Below are 17,199 nucleotides of genomic sequence, written 5' to 3' on the forward strand. Positions count from 1 at the left end.
ACACACCCAGGCACAGGATGCCATGTCCCTTTGAAACTCTATCAACATTGTTCATCGCTCACTGTTGACTAGTCCTAACTGACTGGTTATTCTAAGACTATTATCCTAGCTGCGAATTGATGTTTTGACTAAATTAATATTTTTGACTACCTTTCTCTCTTTTGGTTAACACACTTCTAGTCCTATCCTAAATTTTCTTGGATGCATGCCATGAATAGGGCTGCCACTACCTCTGCTGGTTCCTGATGATCTGAGTGGAGACATTGATGGAGAAATGACTGAAGTGTTTTGAGTACAGCGTTTGCAATGACTGTCCATAACATGAAGGTGGTAGTGCTCAGGGTACACCTGTTACTCCTTATGCCTCTCTGAAAAGGTGTAATCTGTGAAGATGAAGAGAGGCAGATGTGAGCTTGCTTATACATATACTTCCTACTTATACGGATGAAACACTTATAAATGCTGCATTTGGACAGAAAAAAGAAGTCTTACTCTAAAAAACCCCACACCCTCTTCTTTTATTGATATGAAGTAATTGAAATGCTGTTAGAACAACATTAGCAGGATGAATGGCAGTGTGGGAAAACTATCCTTGTGTGAGGCAAACTGCACTTCTGAAGAAAATGACCTTGCATGCTGATCAAGGCCCTGCCAATAGCAATTGGTTCAAATTTTTATGGTTTGCCACTCCTTTATCCAGCATCCTCATGCAGCTACACCGTGTGCTCTTCAGCTTTTTCACCCATGCACTGTATCACACAGTCTAATTCCTTTGAGATTTCTTCCCCTGTATACCCTCTTCCCACAGCCCACCGCCCACCGCAGTGCCTTCCTCCTGCTGCACCACAGCCTCACATCCCATCAGCATCTTAGCCCTGGTCTCCAGCTCCGCATCTGCACTACCTCACATGTTGTTTGGCCAGTACTGCACCCACCAGCACTTGTGCCTCGCAGTCTGTAGAGTAGACTATCTCCTGATCAGAGACAGGAAGGAGGGAGGAGCGAAGCAAGCAATCCCCTGGTCTGCAGAGCATCGTGGGTCTCCTACGAGTCACCATTTCTGTTTCATGGTATTGGGAACTGAAGAGAAGAGGTGTACCGGAGACGTGTGAAATGAGGGCAGCAGTGGAACCAGACCAGCACTGAACCTGAGCTATGATTGGCAGATTTAAACACAATTTTACTACTGAAAATAAAACCACGATGATCACAAATTGCAGATTGCAAATGTAATATTCCAAAAATGTAATATTCCAAAACCTGTTTCAAATCTGGAAACATTCCAAGACCAAAAAAAGTGCACTTTTTTCCTTATCAGTTAGGATTGCTCTCCTTTCAAAACATGTCTTCCTTTATGGAGGTACTCTGAATTAAGAATTTGGCTATAGGAACCAAGCTAAAACAGAAAGGAATAAATTACAGAGATTTAAAAACAGTAGTAGAGAGAGCAAAGAGAAAAAGGAAGCAAAATGTATTTGAAATTGAGTGTTTGAAATTATTAGTTTACAGTGGAGTATAAACTAACTACACTGGAATATCAACTAACAATTCCAGTACTGTGACTACTAAACTCTCTTGGATAGGAAACGCCATGATGTTATTTTAAAACGTTTTTTAGAAGGACTTTACTAATAGACATGTAAACACAGCAGGTCCACAGAGGCAGAACAGAAAATCAGCTATAGATATTACAGCAAAATACTCTAATGACCACTGATACCACAGATGAGCTGGATCCTAAGGCAGGCATGATGTTGTGTCTGATGCATGATGTAATAGAAATAGACAGTCCTCCTCATAACAACAGGACTAGCAAGGCACCGCAATTCTTCCTTTGTTGTGGAGAGCATGCAGGATGGGTGTGATCTACCAATTACTTCATTCTCAAGACTGAATTAGCAAATATCATCTGTTCCTTCCTGCTTCTACTCAGGAGAACAAAAGACACGGATCTTGGCCGTTCCCCCAGCCCACAGGCGGATTTACAGTCTGTCCCAGCAGTTTATGGATTGAATAAATTGCGTGAGGAAGATGTTTGTATGAAAGTCAGTCAGGAATAGGGCAGGTAATTTGGAGTGGAGGTGTATGAAGTAATTCAGGGTGGAGATGTACGACTGCTTTTTGGGTCATACTACTTTTCACTCTGAAAACTCTCTCCACCTGTAGACTACCACAAATGAATTGTTCCTGTAATTACTGTAGCCTGTTCAGGCTTCAAATGTTTGACATAGCAGATCATGTCACAAGCAATCATGAATTTAAAGATCATTCTTTGAGATTATAAAGCATGGTTACCAGATCACACAGAAAATGCAACTCAGTGATGGAACAGGTCCTTTCCAGTCCCCTGTGTCTAAAATCATATAATTTTTCTATCAGTTTAATGGTTCAATCATCCCAGAATCTGCAAGTGGTACAAATCTGAAGCAATCCAAGGGATGTTATATATCACTCTGTGACACTCCGGGACTTTGCCTGTGGACTAATAGAGTTCTCATTTCCTGAACTGATGAGCAGCAAGTATTTTTAACTGTACTACCTGGGTCTACAAATGACAGCTTAGGCTTCATATTTGCTGATGACTTTGTTTATATAAAGTCTGTGATTTACTCAACAGAGTCAAAAATGCGCAAAAAGTACCTTCACCAAAAACTTACAACTATTAATTGTAAAGTAATAATTGAGGGATCAAATAAATTTGTCTCTCAAACAGGATATAAGGCAGTATATCCAATTACTGGGACATACTTTGAGGGATTTAAGTGAACGTACATGGTGCAGCTTAATTCAACATTGTGGAGTTTTTAAGAATTCCTAAGATTTGGCTGCATTTTTAAACGGTGACAGCATCACAGTCAAAGCACAGTGGGGAAAAAAAGTATTTACCAACTTCTAGTCAGTCAAAGCGATAGCATGGACTTTTATGACAACCTGTGCAGCCCTATGAGCAACTCCCTCAGTTCTCAGACCTTAATTGCCTGAATGTCTCCAGCAGAAAAGGTCTCTTTATTGTTGGAAAACACGTTAGGAAAAAAAAAACAAACAGCTTCTGCATGCCATGCTGTCCTGAAATGCCGTGGAGCCAGAGGATTACCCTGAGGGAAGGGGTTGCTCCCCAAGCTACTTTTCAAGTCTCTGGTGAGAGCTGATCTTGGATTTCTATGCTCCAGATCTGGGAACAGAAAGAACAAGGTTGCTCAGCCATCTCACTCCAAAGTGGTTTCCTTGCCATTGTGTGAGTGTAATTGAGAAACATAGCTATAGAAAATAGCCTTTATCATCAAGAATATCATTAAGAATATTTAGCTGTATAGCAGTTTGGGGCTGCAATAGTTTTTGGTGCTGCAAATTGTTCATGCTTTTGCAAGCCACTGTAAAATCAAAAATGCAGAGGTTGCATTAACTTTGGTAGAAGCAAATGTTTTCATAAAATACCAGGCTTGAAAAATTAAGCTGCTACTTTCAAAGCCAAATTTTTAAAGGGATGTCAATCTATTTTCCATTAATGCCTTCACAGTTACTGAGGGGGTGGGAGGGTTTACCCATAGTTTCCCCTCTATTGGTGTTAGCCACAGACTGTATACAAGCAATACCATCAGTATGCGCAAATTGGATATGAGGTGCACCATCTGTAGATGCAAATGACAATTAAAAAAGACATATTCAAATTACTGTGCATACATAGAGGCAATATTGGAAAAATTGGCCCAAGATTTCTATATCTCTTACAGAGGTAAAAACGTCTGTTGATAACATACTCCCCTAAGAACTATGAAGAAGCCAAACTTCTGAATGTAATGCAATTTCTCCTCTTTTATTATTAAGTTTTAATACATTTTGAGGTTGGATAAAGCCACATATCTCATTACAGACTGGTTAGTACAGAATGTAAAAAAAAAAATCTGCTAAGTATTGAGATAATGAGGGCATTTTCCTCCCTCCACATGTAAACTGTCTCATCTTCTAATTTATTTCCATATAAATTTATTCCTGCATATGCTAATACACAGGATTGAAACAAGAAAAAAAAATAAATGCATTGGAAAACATATGGAAACATACATATTATGTGATCTTCACTAAAAATTTATCTTAATGATGAAAGCAGCATTTAGCATCCACTCTAGAACTGCACTCGTTCATTTATTTATGAGACACTACTTTCTGTAGACAAAGAAAGTATCTTCCAAAAATAGGAGTGCCATATTTTCAAGGCATACTGTATATTTTATTTTTGTAACTAGTAAATGTCAAACAGTATTCATACACAGTATTGGCGCATTAATGTTTTCATTCAACAGTGAAGATACCTTTCCTTGTTACATTATATATTTATGACATACAGAGCTGTCAAATAAATTATGTCAAAGCAGCTACAGTCAGACCTTGTGACACTTGAATCATAGAATCAGGGCAAATAACCTTCAAAATGAAAGACATATGATGAGAATTAGAAACATTTAATTTGCATAAATATAATGTTAACAGTCTTTTCCTTATTACATATTTTATGCCTAATTTATAATTGTCACGATATTCATTTCTTAACATCAATTTGCACTTTATTTTTTTTCCTCATTGCTCACTTTGTTTTGGAATGTGTGAAACACAAATTCTGTACAAAGCATACGACTGGATACCCACTTAATATACTCTGATTAACACATCTTAAATTTTGCGGAAAACTCTTCATTCACATAATGTACTATCTAACATTTAGAATTAATTCCTAAAAATAGCTAAAAATTCCTAAACACATCAAGAAAATACAACATCTCTGAAAATATTGGGCCATCTCTTGAAAAAAATCTTGTATTGATGTTTTCCTACGAAGTGCAGAAAACACCGAAGCGTGCAAAATTGAAGCATCGATTTTCATAAGCTAGATGATTCATATATTCTGAATTTAGGAATGTAAAATCTGAGCATCTACGTGTACATATAGGAATCAAAATGAATGGTTAGATTTTCAGAATTGTTTACTACTCAGAGTAGTAAACTCGCTGGTTTTATTAGTTGAAACCTGGTAGTAAACGAGACACTTCCTTGGGTCTCTGCTGGAGGGTATGGACTCTCTCTCACACCTTTAGCCATCAATAGGAATGGAGAGAGCTCAGCACTTTGCTATATGCAAGCACAGTTAATAAAACTTTGCGTTACTCTGAAAACTCCCTAGGGATGTTCAGGTAAATAAGGCTGGAAGGTACACACATGAATGTCTGCCTCAGGAGGGCACCACAACTAAAACCCTTACTCTTACCGGCTGTAATTCACCTCTGTGTAGATTGTGAGACCAGAGCCTGCACCGCTGTAAGGAGACAAAGACTTTGTGCAGTCTCTTTAATACAGGGTGAGCTTGGCTCAAGAGTGATTGGCTTCTGAATCAGAATAATAAATATGTTTTATTCTATATTCTAAATATGCCCTATTCTATAATATTATTTTATAATAATGGTAGCTGTAGATCCCTTTCAACAGAACTATGTTATTCTGTTCTGTTCTATTCTATTCTATTCTAGTGAAGCTAATTGGGATGTTTTGGGTTATATTTACATAGTAATTCTTCCTGAGAGCCGGAGGACAGTCAATACAAAGAAGCATTGAGGAAAGGGTTGAAATTGATAGTAAACTCCCAAATTTAATCTAGAAAGTTTAGGGTGTTTCCTTAAATCTTCACCAAAGAAGTGAGCAGTTGTTTGTCAGTTGACTCTGCAAGTGTCAGCCACCAGAGATTTGCAGAGAGCAACCCACACAAGACACTAAGAACACCCAGCCCACCAGCAGAGCGACCAGCGCTTGGTCACCAGTGCATGAGATCTGATGGCATGTCATCCTGGTCACTTGAAGAGAGGCAATGTGCAGTCACCAGTTTCAGTAAATGTCAATAGCTCAGAGGGGTGGTGGTGAAACAGAAACTGCATCAGTAGTGAAGTAACTTGCCCTCCTAGGCCAATGGTAAAAAAAGAAATGACACACACACACTAACTATGGTTCTGTAAAGCAGTTTTAGTCTGACACTGCTTAAACTCAGGATAGGTGTTTTAGAAGCAATTGAAAGGGCAGCTGTGTTCACAGGTCCCTTGAACGTTCTGTTCTGCTGAGAAACAACTATTGTAAGTGGTATCACTTGCCAGAAAGGGAATTTAATTAACAATGTATATTCTCAGAAACAGAAAGAAATTTAGGCTAATTATATAAAGGTAAAAAATATTACAGGAACATTACAAGTATCCCAAAGCCCAGTGTTGGAAGGTTAGGAAATTTAGAATGATGATTAAAGCTTTTAAGGGAAGAAATGTATTTCATCCTTGATTCTGCCCTGAGAGACAATCAAGTGGTAATCACAGCATTAAGACATTTTGAATTTGAAGCCTTACACTGATGAAACACTTCTTTTAATGACACTGAAGGTCTTTGAGCTAATGGGAGATAAACATCCATCTCAAACCAGCCATTTAGTTGTGGAAAAGTTATTCCTATTGAAAGCAGTGGAAAGTGGAAGCCGTTTTGATTAGCACTACAAAATTTTTAATCTGATGCAGAGGATTTCACCAAGGGCTAACACTACAAAGGATTTTAAAAGCATCTCTGTTGTTCCATTTACAAGATCATTCAGAACAAAACCAAAAACCTCCTAGAAGATGCTGTCTTTGCTAAAGAACCTATTTTCAACAATTTTATTCATCAACTTATCTGTAAATTTTCAGGAAAGACATTTAGCCATCAAAGAATGAATACTGAACTTAGTAGAAAAGATACCATTTATTCATTCATCCAGTTTGCAGTTCGGTAGAGATCTCCATTCAGTTGTGATGTACAATTGACGCTTCTACAGTAAAAGTATATTGTAAATAGTTTCTGAAGTGTTAATGAATTACTAAAACTGCTTGAGGAATTTTTATCAAATTACAGCTTGTTACTGACTCGCGGGATGTAATGAGGCATCTGAGATCAACTACAGCATCTGAAATTAATGTGCTTGGGACAATGTAGAGAACTGATTTCTCCTTTATATAACAAGCTTCTCACAGCTGCTAATCAACCCTTTACATAGTATTTATGAAAGTAGTCTCAGCAGAACATGTACAGAACACTTCTGGTGATTACATATACAAGTCTATGGGACCTGACAAGACATATCCGAGAGTCCTGAGGGAATTGGCTGATGTAGTTGCCAAGCCAGTCTCCATCACATTGGAAAAGTCCTGGCAGTCAGGTGAAGTCCTTGGAGACTGGAAACAGGGAAACATTGCACCCATTCTTAAAAAAGGTAGCAAGGAGGACCCTGGGAACTACCGACCTGTCAGCCTCACCTCTGTGCTTGTGAAGACCATGGAACAGATCCTCCTAGAAGCTGGAGGACAGGGAGGTGATTTGAGAGAGCCAGCATGGCTTCACCAAGTGCAAGTCCTGCCTGACCAACCTAGTGGACTTCTAGGATGGAGTAACCACATCAGTGGAAAAGGGGAGAGCTATTGATGTCGTCTATCTGGACTTCTGTAAGGCCTTTAACAAGGTCCCCCACAGCATCCTTCTCTCTAAATTGGAGAGATGGATTTCATGGATGGACTCTTGAGTGGATGAGGAATTGGTTGGATGGTTGCATCCAAAGGGTAGTAGTCAATGGCTCAATGTCCAGTTGGAGATGATTGGTGAGGATTGGTGTCCCTCACCAGGGGTCCATACTGGGATCAGTACTGTTTAATGTCTTCATCAATGACATAGTGGGATCACGTGCACCCTCATCAAGTTTGCAGCTGACACCAAGCTGAGTGGTGCGGTTGACAAGCCTGAGGGATGGGATGCCATCCAGATGGACCTGGACAAGCTCGAGGAATGGGCCCGTGTGAACCTCACAAGGTTCAACAAGGCCAAGTACAGGGTTCTGCACCTGGGTCGGGGCAACCCCTGGTATCAGTACAGGCTGGGGGATGAAGGGATTGAGAGCAGCCCTGCCGAGAAGGACTTGGGGGTACTGGTGGATGAAAAGCTGGACATGAATCGGCAATGGGTACTCACAGCTCAGAAGGCCAAGTGTATCCTGCGCTGCATGAAAAGAAGAGCGGCCAGCAGGTCAAGGAAGGCAATTCTACCCCTCTACTGCACTCTGGTGAGACCCCACCTGGAGTCCTGCATCCAGCTCTGTAGCCCTCAGCGCAGAAAAGACATGGACCTGTTGGAGCAGGTCCAGAGGAGGCCACAAAAATGATCAGAGGGATGGAACACCTGTCCTGTGAGGATAGGCTGAGAGAGTTGTGGTTTTTCAGCCTGGAGAAGAGAAGGCTCCAGGGAGACCTTATTGCAGCCTTCCAGTACTTAAATAAAAGGGGGCCTACAGGAAAGGTGGGGTGGGACTCATTATCAAAACCTGTTGCAATAGGACAAGGGGTAATGGTTTTAAACCAGAAGAGGGCAGATTTAGATATAAGGAGGAAATTTTTTACAGCGAGGGTGGTGAAACAGTGGCACAAGTTGCCCAGAGAGATGGTAGGTGCCCCATCCCTGGAAACATTTCAGGTCAGGTTGGACGGGGCTCTGAGCAACCTGGTGTAGTTGAAGATGTCCCTGCTCATTGCAGAGTCAGAGTAGATGACCTTTAAAGGTCCATTGCAACCCAAAGATTCTCTGATTCTATGATTCTATGATCTGTGGGACGACGTGGGGAATAACTCCAGGAGTCACCTGTAACAGAAAGGGTAAAAAACCCTGTGGCTCTCTGCTGTTGTCTTCTATTAATGTGGAATCACCAAGACCAGAAGAAAAGTCTATCAACACCTCAATACAAGTATGCAGAGAGACGAAAATCACTCTGTGAGCCACCTCATTTACTGCAGGCAGTTTCTTTGGGCAGAGAGAGCAAGGAGGATCCAAGCAAACATATGTATGCATCTGCTGCTGAAAATAGGATGCTTAGCATTAGATTTTGCCTATATACTCCAGCTGCACCCTTGTACTTCTCTCTGTAGTGCTAAGATGGCCATTATGGCTGTACCATATTAATTAATTAATTTACCTTTTAGTTTCCATAGTTTTTTTAAGTCAGTAAGCAAAAACCCTATTCCTCATCCTTTCTTATTTTTTGATTGTTTTTTTCTCCACTCCTACAGTTAGTGTCTTTGTTACCGCTAGCATCCATGCATGGTAACAAAGACAAGATGAAAAAAGTCATACATGTTGCCACATAACATGATACTGATATGGTAGCATAATCTAACGTGATTGATGGCAATATATAATTACAAGCCAAATAATCCATGAATTCCTCCACTCCATTTATGTGCTCGCACACAGTACTGCACACTGGAATTGGGGCTGAAATGTGGCACACATCTTATGTGTCTCTCCACTGTCATCACAGCTGCCACAACTGCAGATTTCAACACCAAAGAGATCACAGCTCAAACTGGAAATGCAGACTACTCTACGCTGGAAACAAGAACAAGTTTTGGAAAAATATTACCAGTTTTTCCTCTTCAGTCTGAGCTAAAGAATACCTGTGGGTTTGAAAATGTAGCAAACCATAATAATAACTCATGACAACTACTAGAGGGGGAGACAATCCAGTGCATTTAGCCAACAGACATCTGCCTTTTCTGAATATACAGTGCTCCCACTGACCTTGGTAGGCATTAAAAAGCATGCAAAACAAAGTACGAAAAATGGAAGAGTATGATTGCTGTGATATCATGCTGTGATTGCAAATGGCAAATGAAATTTTTCCTGAACAGAAAAAAAGGATAAGTAAAGCCATTAGCAACAGTATGCACTGGTATATGGCTTCCTGCATATACCATATCAATTATAACACACTGTTTATACAAATTCATAATGTCTCATTATTCCATGCACAAAACTACAGATGCGTATTACATCTAATATTACAACAGAAGATACCTAAAAGAATATACCTCACTGGTAAAGAGTCAGTATCTCATGTCTGCTTCCTAATAATTTGTACCTAATGATATATAAAAATATTATATAAAACCACTATAGAACAATTGCATGAACACTCTCTGAGTGATGGAAGCTGAAAGATTTTTTTTTTTTTTCTGAATGGCAGATCTGTCATTACTGACTGTAGTAAGTACATATGGCATACAAAAGATCATCTATGAGATCCTCTGGAGAAAAAAGCTAAGGAGAAACTGTAGTGTAGTTCATTCTGAATATGAGCAGATCAAACTAGCCATATTCAAGGAGTCGACATCACACTTCACTCTGTTCACTGAACTTGCTGTAATTCTAAATTGGGAAAAACAGAAAAAATATATATTATAACATTTTCCTAGAATGCCCCATAAAATTAGCAGATGATGCAGTGCTAGTTTGAAAATGGCACCATTATAAAGTCTATAAATCAAAAAGTTTTTTATGATGAGGATGAACTGCATAAAGCAACAGGTGATTCTCTTATCTACTTATAAACATAAAAATTAGAAATACATGCCATTACACTTGAAGGATGTAGATAAGAGCACCTTTACATTTCTGAACAACAGCAGAGATGGAAAGGAACCATGAAGCCCTCTTACCTCTACTTTTCTGTCAGTGAAAGACTATTTCTCTTGGGGCAGGCTGAAATGTAAATAGGAACGAGTCATGTTCCAAAGATCTCCAACTCCTTCCTTCTGTTCTTTTCTATCCTGTCCTGTCCTGTCCTGTCCTGCCATTTTTCCTTCATGTAAACACTCTAAATCGCTGCTGATCTCAGCATCTTAAAAAGGCGCAGGAAGAGTACATAGGCAGACTGTGTTCATTACAGTGCGGTGCTGCTATTGCTGTCACACTGCCTTTTTACTCCTGTCCGTCGTCTCTTATCTTCAGGCATTAAACACAAGGAACACATAAAAAAACCCCAACAAATCACACACTTCGAATACTCCAAAGAGGCATCAGCAGTGTATATACACTGTTTGTAATTACAGTTAAAATTTGAGGCAAGCCTTTGGGACTAATCTGCTAATCCTGTATGCAGAGTTTTGATTCATTTAGCAGCTGTGGTAGAAACATGGAATCAGTTCCTAGAAGAGTGGGCTTCTGAGCTCTTAACTCCCCCTTTTCACTTTGAATATTTGTCCTGGTCTTTCTATAAAGAAAGATGTCTATAAAGACATCTTTCTATATAGACATATTTTATGTCTATAAAGAATGCAGACATTTTATAATGCAACAATCATCCTAATTCATTTAATCAGACCCAGACAAAATACACAATAGTCATCCCTGTGATTTTTGCCCTGCAGTTATCATTTAGTAATTTTTTTTTTTTTTTTTGTAGGGCAACAAAATGAAAAATATTGGAAAGCTCTGAAAAGAACATGTTTTTCTGGTCAATCCACTAGACCAACTGTGCCAACTCACCTTATCTGGACAAATCAATGGAAAGTGATTCTGTTCATAGGCAACTCCAATTTAATTAGTAAAATATAAAGTGGAGGGAAAAAAAAATCACAGACTTTGATGAGCTTAATGTCTCTTGGAGAAGGCTCTGAGCCAAGCTTTAGCCATGTTTGGAATCATAAATAAAACCGTGGGAAAGCACACTACTTGTAATGCACGCTCAGTTACACTGGGATTGCGATGGAAAAGGCTCATATGGTTTATGAGGAAAGCACAGGTTTACAGTCTTTTAACAAGGATGGCAATAATTGTTATTTGAGCGAGTAAATACATGTTCAAGCAAATGCATATTCAAGCCTCAATCCTCAGTTTCTGATCCAAGACTTCCTTCTCCTTCTAGCTCTCTCTTCCACTTCATGCAATTCCTCTCCCTTCTTTCCACCAGTGAGCCAACACAGCACACTACAGTGCAGGGTAGAAATAAGCTTACTAGCTAGAAAAATGATGTGGCCAGCAGGAGTAGGGAAGTGATCGTGCCCCTGTACTCGGCACTGGTGAGGCCGCACCTCAAATCCTGTGTTCAGTTTTGGGCCCCTCACTACAAGAAGGACGTTGAGGTGCTGGAGCGTGTCCAGAGAAGGGCAACGAAGCTGGTGAGGGGTCTGGAGCACAAGTCTTATGAGGAGCAGCTGAGGGAACTGGGGTTGTTCAGTCTGGAGAAGAGGAGGCTGAGAGGAAACCTTATCGCTCTCTACAACGACCTGAAAGGGGGTTGTGGTGAGGTGGGGGTTGGTCTCTTCTCCCATGGACCTAGTGACAGAACGAGAGGAAATGGTCTCAAGTTGCGCCAGGGGAGGTTTAGACTAGATATTAGGAAAAATTTCTTTACTGAGAGAGTGGTCAACTGTTGGAACAGGCTGCCCAGGGAAGTGGTAGAGTCACCATCACTGGAGGTGTTCAAAAAATGTGTGGATGTGGTGCTTCAGGACATGGTTTAGTGGGCACGATGGTGTTGGGTTGATGGTTGTACTTGATAATCTTAAAGGTCTTTTCCAACCTTAATGATTCTGTGATTTCTTGAATAAAATGTGCTAAGGATTCAGAATTGTTTTGGTCAGAACAGTGTGGTGTTGTGTGAAGTAACTTTAAGCAACCCAGGCTGAGGAACAGAGCGTAGCTTGAGTAAAGCAGAGCTGGGTGCAAGTTAATTTGCCTCACCGGGAAGCTACATTAGGTGTTTCTAGATGACAGTATGCTTTTGAGTAGATGGAAAATGGATTTCCATTACGTTTTTCTACGCTCCCCAGATTAATGCACCGCCACACAGTGCCTCTGGATCTAGCATAGAAGACTGAGAAGTTGTTGCTAAAGGAGAGAAGGTGATGGGAAGAGAGTGCTAGCAGGAAAAACTTGATAACTACAGCCAAAGGCTGAGCATTGGTTGTAGCAAATAGACAGATAAAAGCTTTCTGCACAAAAGATTCACTGGGTAACTAAGATCTCCCCAGACCTTAACAAATTTCTGTCAGCATCCAAGAAGCCCTCCAGACTTCACCTACCCCTGGTGTAAGTCTCACCCCGTGAATTTGGATGGCATCGATTGCTGAAGAAATAGACTCAAAGAAGACAGGATTTTCAGATTCAAGATTTCCACCATACTGCATTGCTTTTATCAAGGAAGCTGCAATAAAACAAACATATGAGCACTGATAAGGTAGTGAGGATATATAAACCGTCACGTTAAAAATTTTGCTGTAAGCTGATACTTGCCTTTGCAATGTGCTAGCAACACGTCGATGTGTCTGGTTTTACAGTCCATGTAAATCTGTATGTGTGAAAACATGAAATTAAAAAAAAACTGTTTAAAATACCAACAGAGAATAAAATACGCAAAAAGAACACACTCAAAGCAGACAGAGCGCATGGTGCTGCTGTTGAAGCTATACTGCCAGCAGCCACCAGAGCGAGCCCTTCTCTAATGCAAACACCACAAAACCCACATTAATTTCCTTTCGCCTCCTCAAAGTACCTTAAAATTAAATCCGAATTTGAGTAAGAATTTTGTACTTTCTCTATATAATTTTTTACTATATTTTTTAGGGGTTTTTTTTCCTGTTCTCCTTTTTCAGCAGGTTTCCCCACTTCCTCACCACGTGCTTACCTACCAGCCCACAAAGGCATAAATCGGACCTAGGGAACTTTGAGACTTCCAGCAGTCTATCAGAAAAGCACCAGAATTATCATGCTACATTCTGCAGTAAGCCGTTCTTTATTCTTTCTTTGAGAATGTTCAAGTTTACAGAGACTAAATATTAAATAAGATAGAAAGTTTTAAAAAGTGAAAATAACTCTAGAACCAGAGTAGACCCTTTTTCTAGAAGATGAGGAACAACCAAAGCAGTCCCTGCTTCAGAAAATGTTTAAATATTCCATGTAAAGCGGAACAATTCTGAGAGAAGAAATTCAACGATAACCACATCAGAATACCCTACTTTAAAAAATAAACAAAAAGCCTGGTTCAGTCTAAAAATCCCTCCAGCTCTGGTGATATTTTGGGAAGGATTGTAACAACGAGGACACATTGAGTGTGTTCCTCCACTGGGTAGGTCTGGTTTAGACCAGTCATTCACTCAGAGGCTGCACTACAAACCTGTGTACTTCATAGCCCACAGCGGACATACTCTCACAAATTTGCCAAACACTTCTTTGAAATAATTTTTAGTTCTGATGTCTCTAAGATCTTTTGGAAATTAGTTTCACAATTTTTTTTTAAATTAATGCTTTATTGAATGCCTGTATTTTGAGGGGAGACATAATAAAGAACAACTCCCACTAACATTATTATTCCAGTTTTCTTTTTTACTATATCCCCACCTATATGTGTAGTTTTATTTTAACATTTTCAAGGCAGCATTTACTTCATTGCTTAATCACTGCAGTAAACTGAGAAAATGGTTAGGCTAAGAAAAGGCCTGGGCTGAGTCCCAGGCTCAAATCTAGTCTTCTATCTTAGTCAGAAAAATTATATGAACCAAACCTTGCATATCCACTTAAATCTGTACCCACTACACAACTATTACATGCCAGACCCAATGGAAACATAAGAAATGGCTTTTGAACAAAATTTTTCTTCCACTATATAGAACTGCTCATTATGTGCTTACTGGTTTTAATCTTCTGGGAGCTTCTTGAAGCTCCTGGAATGCCTGAGGAACCCAGCCTGCTAGGTATGTAACCCACAGGAGAAAACATGGAGGTCATTAAGTCCTCTGGCTTAGGAGAAAGCAGGACACACAGATAAAATCACAGAATTAAAAGCTAAAATTTTAAAGGGGTAAATTCCCACATGACTCCACTGCAACTGACATAAATGACATGACAGGGTCAAATATGACCTAAACCAGATTTAAAATGTAAAAAAAAAAGTTCTGAAACTCATCTCCATTACATACAGATGCTTACATTTGCACTGAATGTCACCCAAAATCTTTAGAATTATTTTTAATATTATTTTATATATAAACACAGTGCAGTTTAATACCAAATCTATGTTCATCTTTTCCACGAGCAACAAGTTATCCACGAGCAACAAGTTATCCACTGATATAGGTGAGGTGACTAGTAGCTGTCCCCAATAACTTGTACGTATAATTATATTTCTACGTACAGAATTCATCTGATGTCATGAGTACCTGAAGCAGCACTGAGAGTCCGGTGTAGTCAAAGAAATTCAGTCCACTGCAGTCTAATATCAAAACACGTCGCTCACTGTGACAAGACTGCAATGACTCACCTACACATATGATAAATGAAAACCTTTAATTAAAAGGGAGCATAGTCAAGAAATGTGTATGAGAATAATGATAATTCAACAAAATAATCACAAATTATCACAATAAAAATTTTACTATTACATGCTGGGGTATTACTCAAGCAAATGCACATTTTAGAAGCACAAGTGAAGGACCTTTAGAGCAATGGGATGAAATGATGATGGGCAGAACATATCACTGAGATGTTTTAAACAAGAATAGTCTCTCAAGAATTAAAGAATTGCTTCTTCAGATTTGAATTTCTAAATGAGTCAGGATAATATCTGGGCTTGTTTGGAGGAGTTTACATAGGATACACATATAATATGCCTTTCTTTTAAGTTCTGATATGACATTAATTTCTGTAGTACCTAAATGCCTGCCTATGGCTTAACTAATATCCTCCTGTAAGGAAGAAAAATATGTAAATTGGAGTGTTTCATTTTCCTAAGGTTTTACTATGCTGTTTTTTGTTTGCTTCTTTTTTTATATACTATCACGTACCAATGCTGGAGAAAAAAAGATGTTGGTAATATTTCCATAGATCTTATACTCTTTATTCAACCTCAGGTCATCCTGTGCTTAAACTAAGCTAAATGTGCCCTGAACTATCACACAGTTAAATGATTCCTGGCTTTCATAAAGGGAAAACTATGAAATAATACACATCTTATTTACATTGCTCTGTGAACAAATGTTAGTTATCATAACACACAAAACTAAAAAAAAAAAAAAGATGAAGGAAAAGAATTCTGAATGTGAAGATGGGTTAAGCTAAATGGTTTTGACAGAGCAGAGGAAAAGATTTTAAATTTAGGGGGGAACTTTGAAATATCCCATGGTGTAGATTTATAATGGTGCTAATTCCTTTCTGCCAGTAGTCTGAGAGGCCAGAGCCTTTTGGACTTGCACCTCCAGAGCTTTACTGTCTTTGTACTGTCCAACGTACATTAATAGATACTTACTGAACAAAAATACAGAATTGCAAAGGAAATCTCCTGCCTGACATTACTGTGATGGAAACCAAGAAAGGATTTATGAGACCTGCTAGGCTGCTCACTGTAATCTTTTCTATGCACCTCCTCTGCCTCTGAGACAAAAGAACTTAGTCTTTCTCCCTGTTACTTACTCGTGCTCCCTTCCCACCCGGCTGGCACCCTGCCTTGCAGTAGAGGCTGCCTGGCTTCTGAATGGGGGTAGGTACAGACCTGCTCCTTCTCCAAACCAGTGGGCAAGGGCAACAGCAGCTGTTTAATCTGGTGCTGGCACAGACCAAGGGCAAATCGGTATTCCCCAGAGGGGGAAAGGAAAGATTTTGACAAAGATGTACATTGTTGTGTCCTCCAGGACAACTGCTGTAAGGACAACTTCCTGCTCCACTCCTTTCTAAAATTTTAGCCCCATGTTTTGTTTTCCTTTTTATAGGGATTTTTCTTTTTTCTCTCTGGTTTTATTTCAAAGCTCCCATGAAGAGTCACCATGGACTGGTTGGTGCAAGGAACAACAGAGCATTTAAGTCCTCAAGGCAGCACTTAAGCAATCAGGAAAGAGGTCTTGTGTTGTCCATCACTTCTGTAACATGAGAAACCAGATCATCCAAAAGAAGACTGAAATAGGTACTGCCAAGACCTTCCAAAAATGTCCTTACATATAAAATGCTTTACACTCTTTTAGTATTTTACAGTATAGCCCTGATAGTTTTTGGTAGCCGTTATCATTGTGTTGCTATGTGTTACAGCAAAGTACTCTGTCATCCCCAAGTCAGCTAAACACCGTAGTATCATAAAAATGTCATGAGTCTAGTTAATAAATGTAAACATTCAGAAAACAGCCCCCAAAACAGATTCTCTACTGTGGCCTTAATGCTTATATGTGTTTTAAATAAACACAGCATTTTAATTCTATCCTCAATGAAGTCATCTGTATAAAGTATCTTCTGCAAAAGGTTGCTGCTGCTCTCCCATGGGAATGTATGTGCTCTGGTTTAAGTGTTACAAAATTTGGGAAGAGTGGAATTATACAGCTTAATGCCTAATTGAAAGCA

The 17,199-nt window shown here is 39.4% G+C and overlaps 1 protein-coding gene across 1 annotated transcript in view; it reads right to left on the minus strand.

The window, feature by feature from the left end:
- Positions 1 to 10,209: 10,209 nt before the first annotated feature.
- Positions 10,210 to 17,199, minus strand: part of SLC26A7 (solute carrier family 26 member 7) — a gene marked incomplete at both ends in the record, with an annotated part of 74,583 nt that continues 67,593 nt past the window's right edge. The window contains 4 exons of the mRNA XM_082015076.1: positions 10,210 to 10,245; positions 12,921 to 13,024; positions 13,114 to 13,168; positions 15,036 to 15,136. Of these exons, the coding sequence (XP_081871202.1) occupies positions 10,210 to 10,245; positions 12,921 to 13,024; positions 13,114 to 13,168; positions 15,036 to 15,136 (296 nt within the window). The remainder of the gene's footprint in view (positions 10,246 to 12,920; positions 13,025 to 13,113; positions 13,169 to 15,035; positions 15,137 to 17,199) is intronic.

This window comes from Phaethon aethereus (assembly GCF_964289735.1).
Source record: "Phaethon aethereus genome assembly, chromosome: 2".
Lineage (NCBI taxonomy): Eukaryota > Metazoa > Chordata > Aves > Phaethontiformes > Phaethontidae > Phaethon > Phaethon aethereus.